This window comes from Myotis davidii, unplaced genomic scaffold, assembly GCF_000327345.1.
Source record: "Myotis davidii unplaced genomic scaffold, ASM32734v1 scaffold137, whole genome shotgun sequence".
NCBI lineage: Eukaryota > Metazoa > Chordata > Mammalia > Chiroptera > Vespertilionidae > Myotis > Myotis davidii.
The window spans coordinates 1,361,884-1,377,236 of NW_006288719.1; the positions used below are offsets into that span (position 1 = coordinate 1,361,884).

The 15,353-nt window shown below is 39.1% G+C and overlaps 1 protein-coding gene across 1 annotated transcript in view; it reads right to left on the reverse strand.

Annotated features, from left to right (window-relative positions):
• Positions 1–15,353, reverse strand: part of DDX10 (DEAD-box helicase 10) — a gene marked incomplete at its 5' end in the record, with an annotated part of 248,991 nt that overhangs the window by 88,828 nt on the left and 144,810 nt on the right. Inside the window, 2 exons of the mRNA XM_006760820.2 lie at positions 4,092–4,253; positions 7,240–7,359. Coding sequence (XP_006760883.1) covers positions 4,092–4,253; positions 7,240–7,359 — 282 coding nt within the window. The remainder of the gene's footprint in view (positions 1–4,091; positions 4,254–7,239; positions 7,360–15,353) is intronic.

Consider the following 15,353-nt stretch of genomic DNA (forward strand, 5'->3'; position numbering starts at 1 on the left):
AGCCCTGGCTGGTACTTGTCAGTGGTTGCAGCGGTTCTCAACCTGTGGGTCATGACCCCTTTGGCGGTCGAAGACCCTTTCATAGGGGTCGCCTAAGACCACCCCGCCACACACACATACACGAAGTATTTAGTGCAGGGCCCAAGTAACTAACTGTTACCACCTGTTATTGTTAATGTTCTTTTTTTAAAAATATATTGTATTGATTTTTTACAGAGAGGAAGAGAGAGGGAGAGTTAGAAACATAGATGACAGAGAAACATCGATCAGCTGCCTCCTGCACACCCCCACTGGGGATGTGCCCACAACCAAGGTACATGCCCTTGACCAGAATCAAATGTGGGACCCTTCAGTCGGCAGGCCGACGCTCTATCCACTGAGCCAAACCAGCTACGGCTGTTAATGTTCTTGTTATTACTATTCCTAAGATGCCTAATTACTGCTCCCCTCCTTCTTGACTACCATATAGATTATGTTTAAGATACCTAGATTACATGCCAACTAAATTCTGTGTCAACAAAATAGATTTTTTTAAAAGTCCCTTTACTTTTTTGCTAATGTTCTAGTATTCGTGCTACTAATAAATGGAATCCAAAGCAATGTTATGCCCTCTCTGGGAACAGTCCAGTCACATCTTGAGGCATGGCTGTGTTACCAAAATACACAATCCAAAGTGGATTGCGTACTCAAAGTAAGTTTCAAGGGAATTAAAGAAAACTTCGTAATGAATTGCTTCTCTCTACTCTCAGCTAGTATAGCAGATATTATCATCCTAAACACAAGTAATCTTTCATAACTAAGAATGATGACATACACCACAGAGCAGATTTTCACTCCATTAAATTAAAATCCTATCAGTAATGTGATCCATGACCCACCTTTCACAGTTCTAATTACCAAAAACACAGTTTTCACGTAAAAGCAGTGTGTTTTTGCCTTTATAATTTACTAATGACTTTATATGCAAAATTGTGCTATAATTTTACTTCTGATGAACAGTTTCAAGAAGTTCAACAGGGAGAATACTAATAGGCCTAGTGAAGTACAGTTACTTCTGAATTGCCAGGGGAAGCTAAAAACCAAATGGTCTCAGAAGAAAACAATGCTTAATGGCTGCAATGAAATAAAACTGCTAACTAACACAAAGCAGTTGCAAAAGGGCACCCTGAAGCCCACCAGGTGTGTAGCTATGAGTTCCAACAAACAGGCAGATAAGCTTCTACTCCCGGTGATGCTGTAATTTTTGTGCTGTTGTTTTGGGTTTTTGTTTTTGTTTGCTATAAACTAGTTAAAAATTCGTACTGCTCACTTTCTAAATCTTTAGGAGAAAGATATTTACTGGAGTCACAATACAAATTACAGGGCTTTCAGAATTTGGTAGATGAAAATATGAGTCAAGAACAGACATAATAGCTGGAGGAAAAGAGGTAGGAAATAAAAAGGGTAGCTGAATCCTACATTAGAAAGACCAAGTACTCATTCAAAACTATGGTGAGAGGCTAATTTTCAACAGCAGGAGCAAACAACTACTTTCAAACATAATTACTAACACTAAGTTCACTTACATATTAAATATCTTATCCTTTTAAACCAAAAAAGATAATCACGAAATATTTTGAACATCTAGTCAAAATACTGAAGGAATACTTCTAAGTTTATGAAAACTTCTAAAATTGGCACAATAAATAGGAAAATAAATAAAAATAAAATTGACACATTTTTAAAAATGTAGTATGTTTCAAATATAGAATTATATTATAGATTTTCACACAGCTTTCTTTTCACATGTACAATTAGTTCAGGCACATTCCTTATTCACAATGTTGTGTCAAAAGTTTCTTTACCTTTACTGTCATCATGAAGTAAAGCTTATTCTTAGGCTCTAAAGTTAGTATTTCAAGTATTCTTTAGGGACATACAATTCTTCTCCATATACGTTCAAAAAAATAAATTAGAAGTGATAGCTTTAAGGGAAATATAATTACATTTGCCAAAGGTAAAATTTTATGCTAGAAGAACTAAGAATTGCCATTTCAGTAATATACTTAATTAGGAAAAAATTACAAATTCAAAGCCAATATCGTGTTCAGTTAGAGAAATTAAGATAATAATTAAAAATTAATCTGTGTGGTATTTTTATATTTAGTTTTTGAAGTAAAAGTTAGTAACCAATACGCAACTACTTACATATGGGTAAATAACTTTTCTGATAAAATAATACCAAGAAATTGTACTTGTGTCAAGAAGCATTTACATTAAAATTCAATATAGAGGCCTTGGCCAGGTAGCTCCATTGGTTAGAGCGTCATCCTGATACTCCAAGGTTGTGGGTTTAATCCCTGATCAAGGCACACAGAAGAATCAACCAATGAATGCATAAACAACAAATTGAGGTTAGACACACACTCTATCTCTCTATCTCTCTCTTCACCCCTCCCTCCCTCTCATCCACTGTCCCTCCCTTTCTCTCTCTAAAATCAATAAAAAATAAAAATTTAAAAATTGAATATAGAGAAGACTACTTTATAGTTATTCCCTTGTACTTTTTTCAGACAACATATTTTCAACCTCCAATATGGAAGGCATGCCATGATCACTTTGTGTAAAATATACATATTTTATATAAAATAACCTTTGATTTGTTTTTAAAAAGGGGGGGGGCCTTCATATTTCTTTTACTGCTGGCTACAATTTAAATATAAAGTATAAAATGTTCTTATGCCCAATCTTCCCCTAGACAAATGCTCAAAGTAGACCATGAGATGAAACATAACATAACATACTGACACTCTCAGTAATATTAAAAATTTTAGTAACAAATATTAATGCCAAATTTCCATGTAAAGTACTATCCTATAAGCAGCAATGCAGGAAATGTTTAGTTCTCTCCGTTACATAAATATCCAGCAACAGCAACCAGTACATTTCAGGTACATTAGTGTTATTTCTGAAATGTTTTTCTCACAGTTCATTTCTATCCCTGAAGCTAACTCCAATATCTACTTTTTCCTATTCATCAAATGCTACCATGAAGCTGCATCAAACCTGAAGGAAATGAGAACTGCTGCTCTTTTAAAATAAATTTCTCCAGGGCAATTAAATGGTTACAAAGTCAAATAGGAGTCAAAAAGTATAAGAACCCGGCTCAGGATACAGTTAATAAAGGCCTCATCAAAAGGCTTGACTGTTCTTTAATACAAAACTTAATATTATAACAGTGGTTCTTGGTTATGACGTTGTATTCCCGACATCATGCACTATCTCAGGAGTATGCTGCAGAAACTTCTTTAAAAATGTAAATTTCTATTTATTTCATTAATTGACTCATTTGTGTAGCAAAATGGAAATTAAGTGGTGTGAAAGGACAGCAACATCATGAGTAATCAGAATGGAATAACCCATTTCAAGGATAAGAAAAAACTGCCAAGTTTAAAGTCAACGAGGCATGTGCTTATATAGAAGCACTCCCTCTTACAAGGTTTCCTTTTTTTAAATATAATAAGTTTAATTTTATATGCTATTCCAAGTCATTGCAATGGGGGGAAAATGTAACCATTAAGTTGAAGCTTAACACAACACTAATGTTGCTCAAGTGGGTGACTGGTGAAACACACTGTGGTACATCCATAACATGGAACTCTACTTAGTAATAGAAAGAATGAAGTACTAATTCCCACAGTGACTTGGAAGAATTGACAGAGAATTACCTGAGTGAAAAAAAGCCAATCCCAAAAGGGTGCATACTACCTAGTTTCACTTATGCAACATTCCTGAAGTGACAAACTATAGCAATGGAGCCCATGGGGTCTCTCTGCAATACTTCTAATGACTACATGTGCAACTGCAATTATCCCAAAATTAAAACTTTAATTTTAAAAAAAGCATATCTGGTGACACTCCCAGAAACCAGTCAGTATACAGAGCCTCTACCAATCGGAAGAAGAAATAGATAAAAGGACAAAATAGCCACTAAAAAAGAAGTTAGAGAAAACAATACAGTGATATGATTATTAATATGTAATGAATATTTAGATACGTATAGGGACATATTAAATTTCTCTCAGTGTTAATTCACAATGGAAAAAGCTTACCCGATGCTTTGCCTTAATTTTCTTTCTATATTCTTCTTTGTCAAATTTGTCCTCTTCTTGAAGCCTTTCCTTTGCTTTATCCAAATTGATACCACCAGTGTCGTCCTCTTCCTCAGTATCCTTCGAGACAGACTTCTGCACTTGTGGCCACTTCTGAACCAACTGCAGACAGGAAAAGGTTCAGTATGGGTCAGGGGACATGGCGCGTCAGCAAAAAACCATTTCCCTTCGTATAAGGATTTTGAACCAGTGCATATGCACACTCTCTGCCTTACTACCTATATGTTTTAAACTTTCTAACAAACTTTATCATTAAAGTGAGCAAGCCACAGAAGACTGTCCCAATTGGGAGAAAACAATGCCACCATAACCCAATGAGGGCAAGACTGAAGGAAAATTTCATAAATTAATGTGGAGGAGTAGTAGCCACCTCAGGTCATTTCAAGCAGTGTTCTCAGTATGCTCTAGTCCAGCGGTCGCCAACCTTTCGGACCTCACGGACCACCGGTTGGCAACTGCTGCATCAGTCCACTGATTTGGCTCTGAATGTGCATGGGCCACAGCCAGGCTGCCTGAGAGCCCCCTCCCACCAGCACCAGGGCCCTCCAACACCTCTCTCACTGTACCAGGTTGCTTTATTTTCCTGGTTTTCTCACTAGAATTTATCTCCTTGAGGACAGTTACAAGTCTTGTCCATGTACTCTCAGAGCCCAACACAGTATCTGGCACACTTTAGTTGCTCAAAACTGATCAATGGATCACATATCAGCTGGTACCACACATAAAGACTGAAATAACTAAGTGAAAAGGAGAAAATTAGTCTGGTTTCACAGGCTGCTCAGATCTGCATGACTTTACACATACAGTGTATGGCTAGGAACAAGGTGACATAAAAGTCAGAGCACTGATCTGGGAGGTGGAAGGCCTGGCTTAATATCCTCTCTTTCTCACTTAGCCTGCTGTACAATCCTGAATAAATCACTTAATCTCTGGGCATCTGTGTCCTTGTCTGAAAAATAAGGTTTGACTCAACAATATTCCAGGCCTAACACTGCAAAACTCTACACAATTTAGACGAAGAATGATTCTTTTATTTTACCTACTATTGTTACCAGAGGATTTAAATAACTGCAATTGTTTTTTAAAGACTGCTAATTAACTGGCAGGCAAGTGGAAGTTGTAGGCACACAGGTGACAGGTATTAACGTCTCCTCTTCCTCTTATCGCCACCAGTCATTCTTCAAGATGAGATTCCTACGGTCTCAACCTTTGGCAACAAATGAGGTCACAAATGTACTGCATGAGCAGCCATGCTAGCAGTTACTAACACTGAAAGAAGAAGCAGTGAAGAGAAATCAGCTATGGCAGTAAGAATGCCATCCACTGCTCTTCCCCTGTTTTTGTCAGAGTGAAAAAAGTCCATCCCTCTGTGGTTTGCAACAATAGCAGCATTTCTTTCAGAGTTTTAGGTCAGAATTTTCAATGTGGTTCACAGCTACACAGAGCTCCCATCAATGTTTACAATGAAACTTTATAGTTAAAGATTTGCATCCACCTTAAAGCCAATTGGTATAATCTGTGCAGTTACTTATTAACACAGTAAGGAACCTCTTTATGCTAGCAGCACTAATCCTGTTTACCCTAAGCATCTGGTGTCATACAACTACAGTATGGCTTGGCCTGCTTCTCTGGTGCTGACCTCTTTTTAGTAATTTCATAATGATAAGATTTCATTACTTATCAATTATACAGGCTTCCTCTGCAACTACCAACAACTTTGAATTGCACTTCATTTTGTTAGTTTTCATATGATGCATACACCATTTCACTCCATATTATTAGTGCAAACCCAGGCTTCTGAAATAAAATTCCCTCCCCCCACCCCAAACACCCAAATCTTTCTTAACTTCAAAATTAAAAGAAAATATATGTTACTTGATATAGACTGCTTAGGCATCACTTATATTAATAATGATGAAATAGCTGATGTGATATATTGCAGTTGGTATAAAAATCTGTTATTTTATTGAGGCATCAAACAATGGTTCATTCATCCAACAAACTTTTTTGAGGGCTTACTACATGTGAAACACTGTTCTAAGTGCTGAGGACAGGGTAGTGAGAAAAGTCAACCAATACCTTCCACAGTGGAAGAAACAAACAACCACCAAATAAACACAGAATGAATTACACAGTAAGTGCTATGGGAAAAAGAACAAAAAGACAAGGCAAGACAAATGAGATTATGTAAGTGTGGAGTGCTGTGTGCTGTGTTAGGATGAACTAGGAAACCTGTAGGCTGGTGAGTGAAACCAAGAAATAATATTCAGAAGAGCCTGCAATCACTACGAACTTCTAGCCATTACTCCTTAGGTAGTCACTCGACTTTCCAGATATCCTTCTTCTTTAGCAACAAAGATAGTATTCATTTGTAATAGAGGGACCCTTCATGAGCAATCTGTGAGTGATAACCCTTCCCTAAGCTATGGGTATATATTACACTCAGACCAAGGTAATGATGAGAGGAAAGCCAGGCCCCCATGTGTCTGAGATTATTTTAAAGCAGAGAAATCCTTCCCATTAGCAGGCCAGCAAGTAAGAAACATGCCAACACAACATCTAAAACGGAGGAACTGCACAGCAGAGCTTCTTTTAGAGTCCAGCAAACAGAGCTGTGGCAAGTAGCTGTGCTACTGCTTGTGCTTGTCCCCACAGAACACGTTGATGGACACCAGGACAAGAAAATCTAATCTATACAAGCAGAATTTAGGAAACTCAAAACTAACCCTGTTGTTATCACCAAGAAGTATCTCAGTCTATTGTCAATAAAATGTTCTTGCCTCCAGGTGTACGGTTGATGGAATTCCTTTGGTAACAGTGAAGGGAACTGCCTATCCTATTTTAGAGAAACGTTTTCTCATTAGTGAGCGGCAGTTAGCAGGGCAGTTACTCTTTATAGGAGCTGGAACATACAGTCCTCACTTAACATCCTCACTGGTTTCTGGGATGTCAAGTAAATGGACCGATGATGAAACCAATTGGCTTATGAACAAGAGTTAAGCTGCTACATCATCTCATCAACATTATAATAAAAAGACACATTTGAGGACCTGCTGTACCTCAGAAATGAAGCACTTAAGAATCTTACCTCCCCTTCATCAGTAAACGTTATTTTCTTATTCACTTTAAAATTTCTCTTCATTACTTTTTTCGCTTCTGCGACTTTGGTCACTTTTTTCTTGACACTGGATTTAGAAGATTCTTTCTTCTGTGTGAGAATATAAAAAAAACAACAACAGATGATTAAGTAAATGCTGCTTTATATTAACAATTTAACTCTGTCTGGCAATAAATACACTTTCCAAAACTGGGTGCATTTACTGCTCAATGGCTAATGAGAGGCACCAAAAACAATGTCCAGAAATAAAGTCATTAGACTTATTAACTAATGACCCCCCCCCCCAATGCTAAGGGGATTAAGTGTAAATAAATGGAAGTTAGACATAACTTCTAAAATTTATTCTATTACTAAAACTATGTTACCCTGGTAATGGTACTACATAATAATTTGATAAATGGGCATGTAAGATAAATAAAGCTATCTTCCAGCTAAAAAAAATTGAGCACATTTTAAAAATAGATCTAATTTCCAAGTGCAAACTTAAACTTTTAGGCTAGAGAAATGTTTAGTTGGGAAGCAAGATGGCTGCAATACATGGCCACTCAGCGTTCTTCCTGCCATCACAGTACTTTCCTGGATGAACAAGGGAAAACACCCCATGAAAACTAAGCTGGCACCAAAGGTGAGAAGGAATAAGAAGACTTGAACAGAGATACACTGATCAGCACCTAGCTAATGTCCTACAGCGGTTCTCAACCTGTGGGTAGCAAACAATGAAAATATATCCTGCATATCAGATATTTACATTACGATTCATAACAGTAGCAAAATTACAGTTATGAAGTAGCAACGAAAATAATTTTATGGTTGGGGGTCACCACAACATTAGGAAGGTTGAGAAAACTGTGACCTAAAACCACTAGAGCAAGATTAAAAGTACAAAGCCACCCCTTACCTATGCAAGCAAATGCTGAGTGAACTGAGATAGTAAGTTACAGATCATACCATAGCCTACTTCAATGAGTGACAAAAAGTAACTCCTTTGAGAAGAATTTGGATTATTTTCCTTAAATCAAAGCCAGTAATACCAGTGGTGATACTGAGTAAACTAATCTAAAGAAGCCTCCATTAGACAAGTAGTCAGAATGGTAGAAGTTAGGAACATGGTGTCGTTTAGAAAATAGATTTGAATTCAAGCTTCACCATTTAGGAGCAAGTTACTTAACCTCTTGGCTTGAGGATAATAATAGTACCTATCACATAGGGTGCTGGGAGAGTTTAATAATAAATGTAAACATATAAAATATGTGTTACATAAACCTCAAATACCACTATTATATATTGATTCCATGCCACCTAAAGAAATTGTACCAACTGCATAGACACTTAATTTGCAAAATCCCAGACTTATAGCTTCCTAGTCGATTGTGGATTTTTTTTTTTTAATTTTGTACCACAGGACTAGTTAGAACAGGACTGATTGATCTAGGACACAAGAATTATCAGAAGCTTCAAGATGTACATCAATTACAACTGTTACTTTATGGTAATAAATATGCACACAAAAAACAATTCATTCAACAAAAATATTGCTGATGAATACAAAAATGCTTAAAAACATAACACCATAAAATAAAAAGCAACAACTTTACTAAAATAGGCTTCTGACAAGTTGTTAATAAATTATATTTCTAGATAATGATAATAGCTATTATGAAAATCAGCTAGAACATCTGCAATAACATTATGACTTAAGTACAGGAAAATTTTGGCACTGATGGTTCTATTATGTAGGTATTACTAACACTACTTTTATATTTCTTGTTCTTGGTACATGCAAACTATAGTATCAGAGCACTTAGAATCTGCTAGAATTTCAAATCCATAAAATGTTTATGAAAAGATTAATCTCCTCTTAAGTAACTAATTTTTTATTACATCAGACAGAGACATCAATATGCTACAATCTCTATACCTACATCTGACAGGACTTCTACAGAGATTGTTTGTTTTTAGATTTCTTCTCACCATGGAACACCCCATCTCTTCCACCCCTCAGAGGATCCATGACTGCATGAATGTTAACATCTGATGAAATAAGGCCCCAAATTGGTGTGCCTCTCCCCCCAAACCCCCTCCCCATACCATGCTCTAGGATACATCACTATTACTCTCCCTCATGAAATAGTGCAATCCTCATTTCCTTATTTGGCTTCTGAGAGTATGAATAAACTGTGGTGGTAAAACTCCTAAATTAAAAAGGGAATAGGGCCGAGACCGGTTTGGCTCAGTGGATAGAGCGTCGGCCTGCGGACTGAAAGGTCCCAGGTTCAATTCTGGTCAAGGGCATGTACCTGGGTTGCGGGCACATCCCCAGTGGGAGGTGTGCAGGAGGAAGCTGGTCGATGTTTCTCTTTCATCGATGTTTCCAGCTCTCTATCTCTCTCCCTTCCTCTCTGTAAAAAATCAATAAAATACATTTAAAAAAAAAGGGGAATAGGGTGGAAGGAAGTTGTCAACTGAAATAAGTTGCTACCAATAGGACATCTTACAAAACAGGGCACAAATCCCCCCCACCACCCTTGCCCCCCACACACACTTACTCCCAATCATTACTCCTACAACTTTCTCCCCACAAACACTTATCAAAGAACACCACCAACTTGACCACCAGGGGTGAAGACAATGTTACTGACTCCTACTGGATTTTCTTGATTTTACGGTTTGGTCCATCCTAACCATAGAATATCTGCCTGGCTGATACTCTGTCATTAGACCTAAATTAATGATAGAGAGAATGCCAATGAAACCGCAAACTGAGAGTCTCAAATGACAATTAAACAGGAGTAAGTTAAAATCACTGAAAAACAAAATATAATGGGGATTATCAGGAGCAGATTTTCTGTCTGGACGGACAGTAACGCTCTATATGTTGACAGGAGTTTGCGTTACATGGATCTCTACATTTATCAGAACTCATCAAATGTTACACTTAAGATTAATGCATTTCACTGTTTGTAAATTTCTACCTCAAAAGAATCCTGTAAGCAAAAACTGAACTTTAGTTAGAACTAGGCAAGCTGAATTATATGGGAGAAAATGTAGTGATACTGGCAACTTACTCTGAAATGCATTAAATAAAAAAGAGTGATGGATGAATAGATGGAGAATTGCATATTAAAGGTAAAATAGTAAAAGGTTAATTATAAAATATGAGTGGTTGGTATTCTAGTGTCCAAAAGCACACATTTTTTTTCAACTTTTCTATATGTTTAAAATTATTTGTAATAAAATATAAAAGCCCAGTCTCAGGAACAAGAGAAAAAGTCACAAAACAAAGATACCGAAAACTGTTAGAACAGAGTATGCACGGGTCAGTCAGAAAAACAATCCTGCAGAGTGGAAGCTTGGAGTGATGCAGGTCTACTGGAAGAGCTTAAGGGAAATCCATGAAACCACTGAAATTATGTAACAAAATTTGGGAGTATTTGTATCTTTGCATTTTTTATGATTTATCATGGTTTCTAAATGGGATCTGTGACCCCCTCCCCTATGTCCCACCCCTGCTCCCAAAGAAAAAAAGGTCAAATTTTGCTTGTTTAAGGGAAGAAGCCACTGAAAACAGGACCAAAAATGGCAACATGTATGAAAAGATTCTGTCATATTTTTCCTGATAAGCATGGCATTGTTCTGATATTCTAGAATTATTCTTCACTCAAATATGTCATCAAAAAACAAGACACATCATGGTACATACTGGGGCCCCAGCATTGAAAAAGCGAGGTGGACTCCCAATCCTCATTGAGCCTAACTCTATCAGTTTGGGGGGAGGGGGGGGGACATTAAACCATTGGAAAATATATTTAATCACAAATACAGTAGTGCTCAGAAAAAAATGCACAGGATGACTAAATCTATGTAACAGACGCTTGCCCTAGCTAAGTTACGGTAAGGAGAGGAAGTCAGGAACACTTCCTTTTGAGGGACAGATGTTGAACTGAGCAGCAAACAATTCAACACAGCTGCACTGTTGGCCATCAATGGTGTAAAATACCTTCTGTATGTACAGTGATGGCATGTTTCACATATGGCTCACAACAGAGTCTTAGCTCAATGTCATCCTTTTGAATGTTAATTTTAGCAGGTAATACACACTCATTTATTTTATAAAGGATATTAAAAAAACACAACCATGTCATTTGCGTCCTCTTAAGCCACCCCAGGTTATGTCCCAAGAAGCAAGCATTGCTAGTAGCTTTTTCTGCATCCTTCCAGAGACATCCTACCCAACGCAAGTATACTAGTATATGATGGACACCAAGAACTCATGAAAGAGCCTTGTAGCCTGGCCGGTTTGCTCAGTTGATAGAGCTGATAGAGCATCGGCCTTCGGACCAAAGGGTCCCAGGTTCAATTCCAGTCAAGGGCATTCCCCAGTTGCAGGCTCAATCCCAAACCCTAATCGGGGCAAGTGCAGGAAGCAACCAATTGATGTTTCTCCCTTCTCCTCTCCCCTCCCCTCCCAACTGATCTCTTTCTCACATTGATCTCTCTCTCTCTCTCTCTCTTTCTCTCTCTCTCTCTCTCTCTCGGTCCTTCCATTCTCTCTTAAAAAAAATCAATGGAAAAAATCCCCAGATGAGAATTAACAAAACAAAAAGTCTTGTATATAAACCTTCATATATGTGTGCATTTAAATATCTAGGGTAAATTTCTAAAGTTAAAGCCCTCAAAGTATATACATTTAAATTTCAAAATAAGCATCCAGGGAAGTTATACAAATTTACACACTTGCCAAAAAATTTGAGAGGAACTGATTCTCCACATCTATTTAAATAAAGTATATTATTAGGCTTTATATTTGCCAGTCAACTAGGTGAAGAAATATCATCTCAGGGAAGTCTTAATTTGCATTTGTACAAAGGCACATCTTCTTGTAATTATGTAATACATTTTTAAGTAATGATGTTTTCTTGGTTTGTGGCATACCTTAATATACTTTTCTAACTAAAATACTTTTTCAAAAATATGTTTTTACTAATTTCAGAGAGAGGAAGGGAGAGGGAGAGAGGGATAGAAACATCAATGATGAGAGAGAATTATTTATCAGCTGCCTCTTGCACACCCCCAACTAGGGATCAAGCCAGCAACCTAGGCACATGACCTGACCTCCTGGTTCATGGATCGACGCTCAATCACTGAGCCACACTTGGCTGGGCTAAAAGACTTTTTAAAAATGAATTTAACTCCTTAACATGCAGATTTTACTTAAAAGTTTCAACACTGGCTCTTGGACAAAGGAGAAAGTACTCATTAATAATTTTAAATTTCTATTCATTAAATCACAAAAAATATAAGGTATTCCTTTGTTAGGAAAGAATTCTGTTTTGACTACAAGACTTTATGTTATCGCTATAAAAATGAAATTTGCAGCAGCCAGAAAGTATTATGAAAGAATTTCTGACAAGATGTAAAACATCAAAATCCAATTTCCATTTCTATTTGCACTTCTTCCACAACATGTATGCTAGACTTCAAAATAAAATGCTAAAAGGAAAGTATCAAAAAATACAAAACTAATAAAACTTGAAAGATAAAGAACCACCACCATCGCAAAAACAATAATGGCTCTGATCAGAAGAATCATGATACAGTTAACATTGGCTACAAGATTCAAAATATTCCACATAATAAAAGCCCAATATGCTAAGTGTCTGGTCATCCGGTCATCTGTTCAACCAATCAAAGCATAATATGCTAATGATATGCTAAAGCTGCTCAACTGCTCACTATAATGTGCAATGACCACCAAGGGGCAGACAGTTGGCGGGTAGGTTAGCTTGCTGCTGGGGTCTGGCCGATTGGGACTGAGCAAGATGTGCTGGACATTCCCTGGAACCCTCCTTTAGTCCCTCCCCAGCTGGCCAAACTCCTGCGTCTCTCCCTAGCCCTGATCATGCACTGGTGGGGTCCCTTGGCTTGGCCTGTGCCCTCTTGCAATTTGGGACCCTTCAGGGGATGTCAGAGAGCTGGTTTTGGCCCGATCCTGCAGGCAAGGCCAAGGGACCCCACTGTGCACGAATTCGTGCACCAGGCCTCTAGTAATTAAGAAAACCTTCTTAATGTAAGTATTACTACTATATATCCGGGGCAGGAAGGAGTATCATAAAGCCTCTTTATAGCATTTTAGTCTAACTCTTTAAATCTTTCCTGGCTCCCAATTAGTCCAGATAAGATTTAAGTTTCTTTTCTCTACCATGCCGTATTTTACTTTGCTTATTTCCTTACTTTTAGCCTCATTCCCAACTTCATGGCCAGCCAAATCCATCATTGTCTTTGTCTTTTATTACCCTAAACTAGAGCCCCATTGCACAAAAATTTGTGCACTCGGGGGGTTCCCTCAGCCCGGCCTGCATCCTCTCACAGTTTGCAGTCTGGGACCCCTTGGGGGATGTCCACCTGCTGGCTTAGGCCTGCTCCCTGGGTAATCGGCAGCCTCTGGCAGCCTGGGAGCCCTTGGGCAACGTCCAACTGACAGCTTGGGCCCACTCCCACAGGGGAGCGGACCTAGCCGCAGTAAGACATCCTTAGCGCTACCGAGGAGGCGGGAGAGGCTCCTGCCACCACCGCTGAGCTCGCAGCTGTCAGCCCAGCTTGTGGCTGAACAGAGCTCCCCCTGTGGGAGCACAATGACCACCAGGGGGCAGCTCCTGTGTTGAGCATCTGCCCCCTGGTGGTCACTGCATGTCATAGAGACTGGTCGTTCACGGTTGTTCTGCAGTTAGGGTAAATTTGCATATTACCCTTTTATTATATAGGATGGTTCCTGCTGCCTTTTGAGCACTTTCACTACTGGAACATATAAAGGATAATTTCATATTCTTCATTTACTACTTTAGGAAATTTCCTTTGGTTCACTGTAACTGTCTAGGCCAATGGTCGGCAAACTGCCCCTTGAGTGTGGCTCTTACACAAAATACCACGTGCGGGCATGCACATATAGTGCGATTGAAACTTTGTGGCCCAGGGAGAAAACCAAGATGGTGGCATAGGTAAACACTGGGGATTGCTGCTTAGCACAACCACTTCAAGAATACAACTAGAAGATAAAACAGATATCATCCAGAACCACAGGAAGGCTGGCTGAGTGGAAATTCTACAACTAGAAGGAAAGAGAAAAGCATACCAAGACTCAGAGGAGCTGCGGTGCAGAAGCAAAGTATAGAGGTAAGGAGGCGCACGCGGAGAGGGCTGGCGGCTGAGGACACGGTTGTCTTTTTCAATCGGAAGGCAGTCTCAAGCTCTGAGCTCCAGTTCCGGGCGAGTCTCTGGGGACCCAGACTCATACGGGAGAAACTGGACTGTCTGGCATCGAGCTTTCTTGGAACTCGAGCTTTCTCTCGGAGGTGCTTGCAGCAATTGCCGGGACACTGAGAAGAGGGGCCTCTGAGGACAGCCATAGCTGCTTGCTCCGCCCTGTTGATGCCCTGGGACCCCCGCCCCGCCCAAGCTGTGCACCGGCTTTTGCATATGAAAGGCCTGGCCCTTTGCAATCTGAAAATTACCTACAAACTTGCAGCTGGCCCAAGGCCCCACGGCAACTTGCATTGCTTCACAGCTGAGCTCCTGCTGGGTAGCCTCAGGCAGAAGCTAAATTAGCACCTCCTCAGAGATCCAGGAGCCAGTGTGCCCCATGGTCAGAATAGGACCATCCAGATTGCAGCTCCTTGGATCCATAAAGGACACATTCAGGGGTCAGACTCAGTGAGTACCAAAACCCCACTGAAGCAAGTCTTGCCCTGGAAGAGTGTTTCCAGAAGAGAAGTTCTGCCACTACAGATACAGCTGAGTCTCACAGCCAATTGGCCTGGAGGTCAATTCGTCCTAGTGATACCTACAATAATCAAGGCTTAACTACAACAAGACTGTGCACAAAGCCCACAAGGGGTACACCAAGAGTGTCCACCTCAGGTAATTGGAGAGGCTGAGCCACTGGGCTCTATAGGACACCTAGCACAGAAAGCCATTCTATTAACACAGGGAAGCATAAAAAAATGCGGAGACAAAGAAACAGGACACAGATGACAGAAATGGAGGAAAGTAAACGACTATAGAGTTCAAAACCACACTTTTAAGGTTTT